Genomic DNA, 15,932 nt, shown 5'->3' on the forward strand with positions numbered 1-15,932 from the left:
ATCTCTCACCTTTACCGTCTTTCTCCCTGGCTCGATCTCGCTCTTGTAATATAGTCAATGACTTATTTTGTCATTTAATTCAACACTTCTCTGACTATTTTGTTGTTCCTCAGTTTATCTTCCCCTTTTGACTCATAAGAGTCTTATCTGCCTCGTTGCTCCTGCCTGTTTGTCTGTTTCAGTGTTGTCTGCAGCCAGCAGCGTGTCTGTGTGTACACAGTACGCATCCTCTCTCAGGATCACTCACAGGTCAGAGGTCAAGTGTGTGGACAAGTTTTACTGCTGTTAGGCTGTTACACATAGGTCGTTGACCCTGAGGTTGATCCTCTCCCTGTGAGGTCAGACTCAGGTGTTGTGACATGGGTTCCCCTCCCAGACTGAGGAAGTCCAAAGTCCGAAGAGGACAAATATCTGAGTTTGAGATATGGCTTTGTCATCCCTTAGTCACTGTGTTGTTTTATTAGGATCCCCGTTAGCAGTTGCAAATGCAGCAGCTACTCTTCCTGGGGTCCACATAGAACATGACCTAATACAGAACAAAAATAGACAAGAACAGCTCAAGGACAGAACATACATTTAAAATAAGAGTATAATTTTAACCAACAGTAGCTTATCAGCGATGACGCATCAGTCAGAACCGAATGTGAGAGTGAGCGAGGGAAGGAAGTGACAAAGGGGGAGAAGTAGCGAGGGAAAGAGCTGTGCCCTCCCTTTATTGGATCAGTGACAGGTGAGAGAGTCTCTGTGATGGACAGATACAAAACAGAAGAAAACATGCAAAGAGGAATGAGAGGACAGACAGACAGCAGTCCTAGGGGAATGTGGCTCATAGCAGCGTTGGGTTGGGACAGGGGACAAAACAGTGTCATGGTGGGGTCAGCCAATCCCCCACCATTCACTATGGCGACAGAGTGGCAGCATGGCAACACACGAGATCATGCAGCAGTGTGTGTGTTAGATCAGAGAGAGGAACATGAAAAACAAACACACACTGTCTGCCTCAAATCATTAAGGGATATGCTGGAGCGTTAGTTAATAATGGTATTTGTATGATATTTGTTACAGGAAGCTGCTCATTTAATGATCATATTATTTAAGTGTATTGCATTACAATAAGGATATTTTGTTGTATCTGTCATTGGTGCCTCTCAAGTCTCCTCCTCCTTCTGGTCAGGTGACAGACGACTACACTGTGATTGGCCGAAATCTCTTCAAGAAGGAGACCAACCTGCAGTTGTTTGTGGGGTTAAAGGTCACGCTGTCGACCGGCGAGGAGGGGGTCATCGAGGGCGGCTTCGGACAGAGCGGGAAGTTTAAGATCCGGGTGCCAGGTATGTAGGCATGGGCCTGTATGAATGTGTTAATGATAAAACAGACCTCGCTGCTGAGCGGTTTAAAGCAGCGTATGGGTGTATGATCACATCTGACCAACAGATATCAGACATTTTATATGAATTTCCTGCCGGGAATCCCTCTCCAGGATCCTCTGGGGGTAGCTCTGGTTCCGGGGGCAGTCTGCACCCTGTTTATTTTACCTTCTGTTGCTCCTCTCACCTCCGACCCACAGATAGGCTCCACACTGGGCCCGGTGGGAGAGAAAGCTAAAACATTTAGAAAGAGAACCGTACCTACTTCCTCTCAACTCACTCACACTGGCGTGCACACTCACAAACATGCTCTTATATATACACTGACATACTTGGCTAGTCACTTAAGACATTCAGCATGCTCATTGCTCATTCACTCTCATAGTTTGCCCTCTGCTGTGTGTTCTTCTGACCTCTCGCTACTCTGGGTGTGCTTGTGTGAGCTCCCTTTCTCTCATTGTTTTTTGCCCCTTCAGGGCATATGATTCAAAATGGAGAAAGTGAGGGAGAGAAAGGAAAAGAGGGCTAGTTAGATTTGAGTAAGTCTTTGAAGGCCGCCCAGACACCTCACAACCTCCCCCTTCACACACACTACTGTCCAATTCCCCCCCGCAACCTGCCCTGACCCCAAACTCATCCCCTACAAGCCCCTTAGGGCCACCAGCCTGGCACTAGACAGCTATTCTAGAGGAGGAGAGAGGGATGGATAGATTGTGGGAAAGGAGCAGAGGGGGATAGCTGTCATTTAGACTTTGAAGTATAGGTCTTCTCGGCTCCAAAAAGTTGGACCCGAGGACAATCGGACCCGATTTAAAAAAAAAATAAAAAATAAAAAAAGATTTAAAAAAAATGAAATACATTTTTGTTCTTTTTTAAATGGGGACCTGAACGGACCCGAGAACAATCGGGTCCATTCGGGTTCAGGTTTGATGCCAACCAGACCTAGACCCGGCCTGTACCCGATTGGACCGAGTCATGATCAAAATATGTGATGATAAAAACATGTTTATCAACCAAGTTGATCTTCTGGTTAACAAATAGCCTATAGCCAACATATGGGTCCACTCTGTTCTATCAGCTGTAGTTGCATAGACCCAATGACAATCAAACAGGACCCGACCTGGACCCGAGGGAAAAGTTAGATTTATGAATCCAGACCCTCTCGGGTATTCAGGTTACATTTTACATTTGAGTCATTTAGCAGACGGCCTTATTCAGAGCGACTTACATGCATGCATACATCAGACTTCTACTTTGTCTATGTGATATGTCAGCCTGTAATTAAAAGGATAAAATACATGTTAATTATGTTGTTTAATGCAAAAAAACAACTTGTTATACGTTTGTGGTGATAGCTTTAGGAGGATCATTTAATATTTTTTGTAATTATGCTGAATAAGGGGTGTGTGTGTGTGCTGACTCCATTTACAAAAAGAAAAGTGAAGTTCAAGCATTGATGAACTGGATTTTATTTGAAATTACATCACACTGATTCATTTGTGTGTGTGTGAGCGGTGTGAGCTAAGGCCAAGTGAGTTCTGTAGATCTGAGATTCTGCCTGGCTTGTAACCATAACAACCTCCTCTGTGGCGCCATGTGATGCGGGTAGATGAGGTCAGCCAGTGCGAAGGTTTGCTCAGGGAACATTTCTCACCTCTACGTGAGTGGAACAACAAGCAAACAAACATGTCAAACGCACACACACACAGGAAGGGATGCCCCAGCGGAATCCACAGCACGTGCCCAGTCGCCTGAGGACTGTCAGACACCAGAATAAATGTCAGCCAGAACAGAACCGCCACATAGAATCCTGACAGAGAGACAGAGTCAAGGTTCTTTCACGACCTTGAGCGTGAAACGGGAACCGTGAGACAAGACCACAACTGCTTAATAAGTTAAGGAGACAATGACTGGTGGGACAAAGTTGCATGTGTGATTGGATGCCCAATCTGGACAGTAAATATCAGATGAAACATGACCGTGAGTCAGGACTGTGACCTTTGTCTCCACTCTATCAGCAGCAGGATCAGGAGGCTGAGGTTGGCGATCCAGTTCAGGTTCAGCAGACCACAGTGGCTCCAGCATTGTCACTCTTTAAGTAGAGCAGAGAGAGGATCACTATCTATCTGTTCTCTCTCTCATCTCCTATCTCTGTCATCGTCAGTGTAAAGAGCAGATGTACTGTTGACCCTGAGACACCACTATAGAGCAGTAAGAATGGGACTAGTGGTGTGGACATTTTTAAAAGTGACTTGTGTGGTCTAGCGGTCTAAGCTGCTGCCTCCAGATCACATACACAGAGTAAACCAAACATTAGGAACACCTTCCTACACTTAACAAAAATATAAACGCAACATGTAAAGTGTTGGTCCCATGTGTCATGCGCTGAAATAAAAGATTCCAGAAAATTCTGTTCACACAGAAAGCTCATTTCTGTCTTTTTTTTGTGCACAAATTAGTTTACATCCCTGTTGGTGAGAATGGCAGAGTATTGAAGGCTATTTTGTAAATTACATCGCCGAAGTCAAGGATCATTAGGATAGTCAGTTTTACGAGGGTATGTTTGGCAGCATGTGTGAAGGAGGCTTTGTTGCAAAATAGGAAGCCGATTCTAGATTCAATTTTGGATTGGAGATGCTTAATGTGTGTCTGGAAGGAGAGTTTACAGTCTAACCAGACACCTAGGTATTTGTAGTTGTCCACATATTCTAAGTCAGAACCGTCCAGAGTAGTGATGCTAAGCGGGCGGGCAGTTGCGGGCAGCAATCGGTTGAAGAGCATGCATTTAGTTTTACTAGCATTTAAGAGCAGTTGGAGGCCACGGAAAGAGTGTTGTATAGCATTGAAGCTCGTTTGTAGGTTTGTTAACACCGTGTCCAAGGAAGGGCCAGATTTATACGGAATGGTGTCGTCTGTGTAGAGGTGGATCAGAGAATCACGAGCAGCAAGAGCGATGTCATTGATATATACAGAGAAAAGAGTAGGCCCGAGAATTGAACCCTGTGGCACCTCCATAGAGACTGCCAGAGGTCCGGATAACAGGCCCTCCGATTTGACACACTGAACTCTATCTGAAGAGTAGTTGGTGAGACAGTCAGAGAAACCAAGGCTATTGAGTCTGCCGATAAGAACGTGGTGATTGACAGAGTCGAAAGCCTTAGCCAGGTCGACGAAAATGGCTGCACAGTACTGTCTTTTATCTATTGCGGTTATGATATCGTTTAGGACCTTGAGAGTGGCTGAGGTACACCCATGACCAGTTCTGAAACCAGATTGCATAGTGGAGAAGGTACGGTGGGATTCTAAATGGTCGGTGATCTGTTTAACTTGTTAAGGACTGCCCTCCAGTTCTTCTCAATTTCCGCCTGAAAGTATACCCTAATCTAACTGCCTGTAGCTCAGGCCCAGACGCAAGGATATGGATATTCTTGGTATCATTTGAAACGAAACACTCTGTGTTTGTGGAAATGTGAATTGAATGTAGGAGAATGTAACTCAATAGATCCCGTAGAAGAAAATACAAGGAAATAATCAATGTTTTCTGTTCTTTTAATTTTTTTGCATCTTTGAAATGAACAAGAACAGCCAAAATATTCAGATATGATGCTGGGGATAATTTAAAATAAGAACATAAGTGGGCAACAGTATTTGACCAAAGTTTCAGATAGATACCTTCAGGAATGAGTGAGGTACATGCCATTGAGCATGAAGACACCCAGGTGTCCCTCACAAGCTTCCCAAATGTACCCAAGTGGCCGAATTGGTAGAGTGATACATTGATGCAAATAACTATATACACTGCTCAATAAAATAAAGGGAACACAAAAATAACACATCCTAGATCTGAATGAATGAAATATTCTTATTAAATACTTTTTTCTTTACATAGTTGAATGTGCTGACAACAAAATCACACAAAAATTATCAATGGAAATCAAATTTATCAACCCATGGAGGTCTGAATTTGGAGTCGCACTCAAAATTAAAGTGGAAAACCACACTTCAGGCTGATCCAACTTTGACGTAATGTCCTTAAAACAAGTCAAAATGAGGCTCAGTAGTGTGTGTGGCCTCCACGTGCCTGTATGACCTCCCTACCACACCTGGGCATGCTCCTGATGAGGTGGCGGATGGTCTCCTGAGGTATCTCCTCCCAGACCTGGACTAAAGCATCCGCCAACTCCTGGACAGTCTGTCGTGCAACGTGGCGTTGGTGGATGGAGCGAGACATGATGTCCCAGATGTGCTCCATTGGATTCAGGTCTGGGGAACGGGCGGGCCAGTCCATAGTATCAATGCCTTCCTCTTGCAGGAACTGCTGACACACTCCAGCCACATGAGGTCTAGCATTGTCTTGCATTAGGAGGAACCCAAGGGCCAACCGCATCACAAGGGGTCTGAGGATCTCATCTCGGTACCTAATGGCAGTCAGGCTACCTCTGGCGAGCACATGGAGGCCTGTGCGGCCCCCCAAAGAAATGCCACCCCACACCATGACTGACCCACCACCAAACCGGTCATGCTGGAGGATGTTGCAGGCAGCAGAACGTTCTCCACGGCGTCTCCAGACTCTGTCACGTCTGTCACATGTGCTCAGTGTGAACCTGGTTTCATCTGTGAAGAGCACAGGGCGCCAGTTGCGAATTTGCCAATCTTGGTGTTCTCTGGCAAATATCAAACGTCCTGCATGGTGTTGGGTTGTAAGCACAACCCCCACCTGTGGATGTCGGGCCCTCATACCACCCTCATGGAGTCTGTTTGAGCAGACACATGCACATTTGTGGCCTGTTGGAGGTCATTTTGCAGGACTCTGGCAGTGCTCCTCCTTGCACAAAGGCGGAGGTAGCGGCCCTGCTGCTGGGTTGTTGCCCTCCTACGGCCTCCTCCACGTCTCCTGATGTAATGGCCTGTCTCCCTTTTTGCCCTGATGCACATTCCTGCCTGCAATGATACATTTTGGCATGTGAACACCACTGGTTGGAGCAGAAGGGACAGAGGTAGAGGGGACAGAAGGTGCTACAGTGGTCTTGCTGTAGCTAGCAAGCTCCTGGATGAGCAACTCCCTGAAGGCTAGCTGTGAGATGGGGGGCTGTCCACAGCTCCTAGCCATTTCCTTCTGGAGCAATGTCAATAAAATGATAAAACAATGTCTTGTATCATTTCATGGTTTTGTGGAGAACATTATAGTAGCCTATCAGCGCATCTGACAGGGCCACACCTCCCATGCTCTTGTTGTAGTCCTTTACAGCAGCTGGAATGGGGACATTTTTGGTGGTCCATGCCCCAGTAGCGCCCTTCACACGCCTGACGACGTGATCTCCACTGAAGGACTTGTGGATTGTTGTGCACATCACCACCTCTCTGGTATCCATCCACTTCACAAAGAGCAGGCCATCTTCACGGATCCATCTCATGTAGAGGTCGACCGATTATGATTTTTCAACGCCGATACCGATTATTGGAGGACCAAAAAAGCCGATACCGATTATTGGAGGACCAAAAAAGCCGATACCGATTAATCGGCCGATTTTATAAAAAAAAACATAATATTTGTAATAATGACAATTACAACAATACTGAATTAACACCTTATTTTAACATAATATAAAACATCAATAAAATCAATTTAGCCTCAAATAAATAATGAAACATGTTCAATTTGGTTTAAATAATGCAAAAACAAAGTGTTGGAGAAGTAATATGTGCCATGTAAAAATATGTGCCATGAAAAAAAGCTAACGTTTAAGTTCCTTGCTCAGAACATGAGAACATATGAAAGTTGGTGGTTCCTTTTAACATGAGACTTCAATATTCCAAGGTAAGAGGTTTTAGGTTGTAGTTAACATAGTATTTTCGGACTATTTCTCTATACCATTTGTATTTCATATACCTTTGACTATTGGATGTTCTTATAGGCACTATAGTATTGCCAGTGTAACAGTATAGCCTCCGTACCCCTCCTCGCCCCTACCTGGGCTTGAACCAGGAACACATCGACAACACTCAGCATCGTTACCCATCGCTCCACAAAAGCGCAGCGCAAGGGGAATAACTACTCCAAATCTAAAAGCGAGTGACGTTTGAAACAGTATTAGCGCACACCCAGCTAACTAGCTAGCCATTTCACATTGGTTACACCAGCCATTAGGCTGATAGGCTTGAAGTCATAAACAGCGCTGTGCTTGCGAAGAGCTGCTGGCAAAATGTACGAAAGTGCTGTTTGAATGAATGATAACGGACCTGCTGCTGCTCAGTTCGACTGCTCTATCAAATCAGTCTTAATTATAACATAATAACACACAGAAATACGAGCCTTTGGTCATTAATATGATCGAATCCGGAAACTATCATTTCGAAAACAAAACGTTTATTATTTCAGTGAAATACGGAACCGTTCGGTATTTTATCTAACGGGTGGCATCCCTAAGTCTAAATATTCTTGTTACGTTGCACAACCTTCAATGTATGTCATAATTATGTAAAATTCTGGCAAATTAGTTCGCAATGAGCCAGGCAGCCCAAACTGTTGCATATACCCCGACTCTGCGTGCAATGAACGCAAGAGAAATTACACAATTTCACCTGGTTAATATTGCCTGCTAAACTGGATTAGTAGTTATAACTAGTAATTTATGATTTTATTGTTTTTTATAAGATAAGTTTAATGCTAGCTAGCAATTTACCTTGGCTTCTACTGCATTCGCGTAACAGGCAGGCTACTCGTGGAGTGCAATGGTTAGAGCGATGGACTAGTTAACTGTGCTGTTGCAAGATTGGAACCCCTGAGCTGACAAGTTGAAAATCTGTCGTTCTGCCCCTGAACAAGGAAGTTAACCCACAGTTCCTAGGCAGTCATTGAAAATAAGAATGTGTTCATAACTGACTTGCCTAGTTAAATAAAAGGTATAAAATAAATGTTAAAAAAAAAAATGTAATCTGAAATTTCCGATTGTTATGAAAATTTGAAATCGGCCATTCCGATTAATCGGTCGACCTCTAATCTCATGGTGGCCCGCTTAGGCATGTCGTTCACCCTGGTTTTCGAAAATCCCACTCTGTCGGTCCGAATGGTGCCACAGGCCCACATCTCCAGCTTCCTCAGGTCTGTGAACAGGGTAGGGCTTGTGCAGAAGTTGTCCACAAACAGTTTGTAGTCCTTCCCTAGCAGCTGAAAATCTAATAACTCCATAACGGAGTCATAGCTAAATTAAAATAAGTCTTGCAAGCCTCAAGGATGTCGAGGTAGAGAGGTTTGATTTTGCAGAGCTTATCAAACCGTGCCGTGCCTCGCTTCGTCTTGTTGTCCTCGTCAACTTTTGGGTCACTGATATGAAGTGCCCGTGAGATTGTCAGAAACCTACTGCATGACATGACCGTGGTGGGGAAAGGCAGTTGATAGAGGGGTGCAGATTTCCAGTAGTCCTTCAGGGTTTTCAGCTTTACAAGACCCATGTAAATGACCATAGAAAGGAAACAAAAAAGATCTGACATGGAAATGGTCTGAATACTTTTGGTCTGAATACTGGAAGTGGTGGCGCCACATCCTCCTCCAGCACAGAGTGCCAACGACCCTCCTCTGCTCTGCCAGCAGGTTCCACACTTCCCTTCCTCCACTTCTTTGTCACCGACTTCACACCTCTTGATGGCCGGGCGGGGGTAGGTGTTGTGCCGGACACAGCAGGGGTCCGGCTGGATGGACCAGCTTCAGTGGGGGATTTGCACCTTGGCAGTATGGGCTCCCAATCAGAATCGCTGGGACTGTGAAATAAAGACACAGACACACAGACACAGATTATATATAGAGTAGGGAATTAATCACTATGGTGAGGAGCTGATCCATTCCATGTTTAGATAAAATAAAATGTAAAAAATATCTAATATATACAGACACACAGTCACAGACACACAGACATACACTCACCCACAATGTAGAGCAGTGTACTTTACACATTTCATTACTGATTATATTTTTATATATGGCAAATAAAGTAAAAATATCTCAACTCAAATTAATAATATTTGATATTATACATTTCAAATAACGTTACTCACCAATCCAACACAGAATCTTCTCCATACAGGAACATCTCCTCAGATTTAGAGTCAAAATAATTCTGTCTGTCTGAATCATCTTGTAGTAATGTCTGAATCTGTCTGAATCATCTTGTAGTAATTCACTGTCACTATCTTGATCAATTTCTTCAATAATATTGTGTATATCTGTATATTTTGTCTTTGTCTTTGATTTTAAAGTTTTACTCGCCATAATTCTTCTCTGAAAATGCTCTCAAAACAGAAATGCTGCCCGTAACCAGCGTGGCTGCTTCTAGTAGAATTTTCAATGGCGAATGGTTGTGTCTTTACGCTCAAGTTTCCCACAAAGGCTAGTCTTCCTGGATAGAACCATCACCTGTTGTCGTTTACCTCGGCTCATTGGCTATCTACCAAGCTAGATTTCAAAACGATCAGTGGTCATTGGTCCGAAATACAGTCAATCAACGAAGAACTGGTCATATCATTGGTGCGCAATGAGGTCATAGTTTGGTGTGTTCAAATCAGTTCCTTTCGGTCAATATGTCCCGGGAAAAGAACCATGAAGTATGGCTGTATTACTAACAAACAAAGGATTGCAATGAAACCAAACATGACTCGATAAACATCCGTTTAGAGTGAGTAATTACATCGAATGTTACGTCCAAAGTTGAAGGACACTGAATTTATGACACAAAGCCGTTTACAAAATGTTTCCTGTTAGGCTATAAAAATGGATTATATCGAACAAAACAACAATTTATTGTTTCGTCATGACCTTTAGTGTTGCCAAATGAAGAAGATTTTCAAAGGTAATTGATTAATTTAATTGCTATTTCTGACTTTTGTGACTAATTTACTTGGCTGGTAGCTGTACATAATGTTTTGTCTAGTGATCGATAATCGCATGGTTTGCTTTCCCAGTAAAAACGTTTTTAAATCTGACATGGTGGCTAGATTAACAAGACGTTTAGCATTCATTTGCCGTATTGCACTTCTGATTTAATTAACGTTAAATATTTATAATAATTACATTTCTGCAATTTTGACGAAACGGAACGCTAATGGAACGCCATTCCTAGTCAGGTTAACTTGGCTTTCGAAGACTTTAGAAAGTCAGGGCAGGATGGATATCGGTCTGTATCAGTTTGAGTCTAGAGTGTCTCCCCCTTTGAAGAGGGGGATGACCGCGGCAGCTTTGAAATCTTTGGGGATCTCAGACGATACAAAAGAGAGGTTGAACAGGCTAGTAATAGGGGTTGCAACAATTTTGGCGGATAATTTTAGAAGAGAGGGTCCAGATTGTCTATCCCAGCTGATTTGTAGGGATCCATATTTTGCAGCTCTTTCCGAACATCAGATATATGTATTTGGGTGAAGGAGAAGGGGGGGGGTGGCTTTGGCAAGTTGCTGCGGGGGGTGCAGAGCTGTTGGCTGGGGTAGGGGGGAAATGCTTATTGAAATTCTCGATTATCGTAGATCTATCGGTGGTGACAGTATTTCCTAGCCTGTGGGCAGCTGAGAGGATGTGGTCTTATTCTCCATGGACTTTACGGTGTTGCAAAACTTTTGGGAATTAGTGCTACAGGATGCAAATTTCTGTTTGAAAAAGCTAGCCTTAGCTTTCCTAACTGACTGTGTATTGGTTCCTGACTTCCCTGAAAAGTTGCATATCGCTGGGGCTATTCGATGCTAATGCAGTACGCCACAGGATGTTTGGAGTGAACCAAGGGCTATCTGTTCTTAGTTCTAAATGTTTTTGAATTTGGCATACTTATTTAAGATTGTGAGGAAAGCACTTTTAAAGAACAACCAGGCATTCTCTACTGACGGGATGAGGTCAATATCCTTCCAGGATACCCTGGACAGGTCGATTAGAAATACCTGCTCTCTGAAATGTTTTAGGGAGCTTTTGACAGTGATGAGGGGTGGTCTTGACAGAAGCAGGCAGTGATCGCTGAGATCCTGGTTGAAGACAGCAGAGGTGCATTTAGAGGGCAAGTTGGTCATGATGAAATCTATGAGGGTGCCCATGTTTACTGATTTAGGGTTGTACCTGGTAGATTCCTTGATAATTTGTGTGAGATTGAGGGCATCTAGCTTAGATTGTAGGACGTCTGGGGTGCTAAACATATCCCAGTTTAGGTCACCTAACAGCATGAACTCTGAAGATGGATGGGGAGCAATCGATTCACATATGGTGTCCAGGGCACAGCTGGGGGTTGAGGGGGATCTATAACAAGCGGCAACAGTTAGAGACTTATTTCTGGAAAGGTGGATTTTTAAAAGTAGAAGATCGAATTGTTTGGCACAGACCTGGATAGTATGACAGACCTCTGCAGGCTATCTCTGCAATAGATTGCAACTCCGCCCCCTTTGGCAGTTCTATCTTGACGGAAAATGTTGTCGTTGGGGATGGAAATTTCAGGATTTTTGGTGGCCTTCCTAAGCCAGGTTTCAGACACGGCTTGGACATCAGGGTTGGCGGAGTGTGCTTAAGCAGTGAATAAAATATATATGCATAGTCACTTTAACTATACATTCATGTACATACTACCTCATTCCAGGGTTTTGCTTTATTTTTACTATTTTCTACATTGTAGAATAATATTGAAGACATCTAAACTATGAAATGACACATGGAATCATGTATTAACCAAAAACGTGTTTCAGATTCTTCAAATTAGCCACCCTTTGCCTTGATGACAGCTTTGCCCACTCTTGGCATTCTCATAACCAGCTTCATGAGGTAGTCACCGGGAATGCATTTCAATTTAACGGGTGTGGCTTCTTAAAAGTCAATTTGTAGAATTTCTTTCCTTAATGCGTTTGAGACAATCAGTTGTGGTGTGACAAGGTGGGGGAATATACAGATGATATCCCTATTTGGTCAAAGACCAAGTCCATATTATGGCAGGAATAGCTCAAATAAGCAAAGAGAAACGACAGACCATCATTACTTTAAGACATGAAGGTCAGTCAATATGGAAAATTTAAAGAACTTTGAAACTTTCTTGGAAGTGCAGTTGCTAAACCATTAAGCGCTATGATGAAACTCACTTTCATGAGAACCGCCACAGGAAAGGAAGACCCAGAGTTACCCCTGCTGCAAGTTCATTAGTTACCAGACTCAGAAATTGCAGCCCATATAAATGCTTCAAAGAGTTCAAGTAACAGACACATCTCAACATCAACTGTTCAGAGGAGACTGCGTGAATCAGGCCTTCATGGTCAAATTGCTGCAAAGAAACCACTACTAAAGGACACCAATAAGAAGAAGAGACTTGCTTGGGCCAAGAAACACAAGCAATGGACATTAGACCGGTGGAAATCTGTCCTTTGGTCTGATGAGTCCAACTTTGTGATTTTTGTTTCTAACCGTCGTGTCTTTGAGACGCGTAGGTGAACGGATGATCTCTGCATGTGTGGTACCCACCGTGAGGCATTGAGGAAGAGGTATGATGGTGTGGGGGTGCTTTGCTGGTGACGCTGTCTGTGATTTATTTAGAATTCAAGGCACACTTAACCAGCATGGCTACCACAGCATTCTGCAGCGACATGCCATCCCATCTTTTTTTGCGGCTAGTGGAACTATCATTTGTTTTTCAACAGGACAATGACCCAACACACCTCCAGGCTGTGTGAGGGCTATTTGACCAAGAAGGAGAGTGATGGAGTGCTGCATCAGATGACCTGACCTCAACCCAATTGATATGGTTTGGGATAAATTGGACCGTAGAGTGGAAAAGCAATCAACAATTGCTCAGCATATGTGGGAACTCCTTCAAGACTGTTGGAAAAGCATTCCAGGTGATGCTGGTTGAGAAAATTCCAAGTGTGTGTAAAGATGTCATCAAGGCAAAGGGTGGCTACTTTGAAGAATCTAAAATCAAACGTATATTATGATTTGTTTAACATGTTTTTGGTTACTACATGATTCCATGTGTGTTATTTCAGTTTTGATGTCTTCACTATTTTTCTACAATGCAGAAAATAGTAAAAATAAATAAAACCATTGGATTGAGTAGATGTCCAAACTTTTGACTGGTAATGTATACATATTTAATTCCTCTGTCCTATCCAATAAACAAACTATATGTGAATACTTTTTTTTAAAGGAGGGAAATATGACTTGTATAAACTAACAGCAATTCTAATTCTAATTTGAATTATCTCTTTCTTTATCTCTCCCTCTCTCTCTTCCCCATTCCCTCTTTCTTCTCCAGAGGGTCTCAGTCTAGAGACTAAGCAGCTCCTCTCCTCCTCTGCCAAGAAGAGAGTTAAGGGTGGTGCTAAGGGGGAACCAGCCAAAGAGGATGATGCCAAGACAGACTCTCAGCCAATCTGCATCAACCTCCGATTCAAGAGATACGTCTTTGACCCCCACAAGAAGATGGTTCAGAGCTGACCTCTGCAGCAGCTATAGGATGATACCTGTGATGTCGTGTAAAAACAAAAATGTTGCTTAAAAGCTGATCACCGTTCATGGGGAAAGTATTGCTCACTATATTTTCAATGCATTTTTCTGCGATCGTCACAGCCGTCTAAGGCACTGCATCTCAGTGCAAGAAGCGTCACTACAGTCCCTGGTTCGATTACAGGCTGTATCACATCCGGACGTGATTGGGAGTCCCATCGGGCGGCTCACAATTGGCCCAGCGTCGTCAGAATTTGGCCGGGGTAGGGTGTCATTGTAAATAAGAATTAGTTCTTAACTGACTTGCCTAGTTAAATAAAGGTTCAATTTTAAAAAATAAATCAAAATGTTAACAAAAAAGGTGCATAAGTGTCGTTTGTATGCGTTTACCCTCCCCTCCGCTATACCACTACCATGTTACAGTGATGATGGATAGAGGAGAGAGAGGACAGTGGTTCATAGACCATGTAGAGCCTGGCCTCTGTATCTGGGGAACAGATGCTTCCATCTTCTCTTCCACACAGACTGAGGACCTAAAGATCTCACCTGAATTCCCATCAATATATATGTGCTTCTTTGTTTCAACCACATTTTCCCAGTGACAGTAGTGACAGCCTAGGTTTTTTGTCTCATGTTACTCCCCAGTTATCGCCCCCTTGTTATTTTGTTGGCTGACCTGATAGTTGCTCATGTATGATGTGGCAAATGTCATGTAGTTTACAATGGTTCAGTCAGTAAAGCAGGTCTTAATAGTTGGCTCTCTTTAACTTCATACAGTAATTATAATATAATTCCCATCGTTTCCTATTCTACGGACGTGGTGAGAATGTATGAAAAGTATCTTTATCAGTATAGCGTCATGTCTCTCCTCTTTTCTATTAGCCACATGCAGAATCTCATTCAACCTATTTATCTTATAGCCTGTAAGCACAATAATGCCCCTTCACACTTGCTGTTTTACCTACAGTTGAAGTCAGAGGTTTACATTCACCTTAGACAAATACATTTAAACTTTTTTTTTCACAATTCCTGACATTTAGTCCTAGTAACAATTCCCTGTCTTAGGTCAGGTAGGATCACCACTTTATTTTAAGACTGAAATGTCAGAATAATAGTAGAGATAATGATTTATTTCAGCTTTTATTTCGTTCATCACATTCCCAGTGGGTCAGAAGTTTACATACACTCAATTAGTGTTTGGTAGCATTGCCTTTAAATTGTTTAACCTGGGGAAGACTTCCACAAGCTTCCCACAATAAGTTGGGTGAATTCTGGCCCATTCCTCCTGACACAGCTGGTGTAACTGAGTCAGGTTTGTAGGCCTCCTTGTTCGCACACGCTTTTTCAGTTCTGCCCACAAATCTTCTATAGGATTGAGGTCAGGGCTTTAATTTTGTACCCATTTCCTCCAGCATCTTCACAATGTCCTTTGCTTTTGTTCTGGGATTGATTTGCACTTTTCGCACCAAAGTACGTTCATGTCTAGGAGACATACCGACATCCTGAGCGGTATGACGGCTGCGTGGTCCCATGGTGTTAATACTTGCGTACTATTGTTTGTACAGATGAACGTGGTACCTTCAGGCACTTGGGAATTGCTCACAAGGATGAACCAGACTTGTGGAGATGTACACATTTTTTTCTGAAGTCTTAGCTGATTTCTTTTGATTTTCCCATGATGTCAATTGGAGAGGCACTGAGTTTGAAGGTAGGCCTTGAAATACATCCACATGTACATCTCCAATTGACTCAGGCTAATTGACATTTATCAGAAGCTTCTAAAGCCATGACATTTTCTGAAATTTTCCAAGCTGTTTAAAGGCACAGTCAACTGAGTGTATGTAAACTTTTGACCCACTGGATTTGTGATACAGTGAATTATAAGTGAAATAATCTGTCTGTAAACAAAATTACTTGTGTCATGCACAAAGTAGATGTCCTAACCGACTTTCCAAAACTATAGGTTGATAACAAAAATTTGTGGAGTGGTTGAACAACGAGTTTTAATGACTCCAACCTAAGTGTATGTAAACTTCCGACTTCAACTTTATGGCTCTTGCAATTTTCACCTTTCTCTCAACCAATGGGTACATCTCGGGATGTATTTATGTCAAACT

The 15,932-nt window shown here is 42.9% G+C and overlaps 1 protein-coding gene across 1 annotated transcript in view; it reads left to right on the top strand.

The window, feature by feature from the left end:
* eefsec (eukaryotic elongation factor, selenocysteine-tRNA specific) overlaps nt 1-14,175 on the top strand; it is a 23,923-nt gene extending 9,748 nt beyond the window's left edge. The window contains exons 6-7 of the mRNA XM_021609959.3: nt 1,175-1,331; nt 13,625-14,175. Coding sequence (XP_021465634.2) covers nt 1,175-1,331; nt 13,625-13,806 — 339 coding nt within the window. The 3' untranslated portion in view covers nt 13,807-14,175. The remainder of the gene's footprint in view (nt 1-1,174; nt 1,332-13,624) is intronic.
* The last annotated feature ends 1,757 nt before the right edge of the window (nt 14,176-15,932 follow it).

Source organism: Oncorhynchus mykiss, chromosome 7 (assembly GCF_057628025.1).
Source record: "Oncorhynchus mykiss isolate SJ-2025 chromosome 7, ASM5762802v1, whole genome shotgun sequence".
In the NCBI taxonomy this organism is placed as follows: domain Eukaryota; kingdom Metazoa; phylum Chordata; class Actinopteri; order Salmoniformes; family Salmonidae; genus Oncorhynchus; species Oncorhynchus mykiss.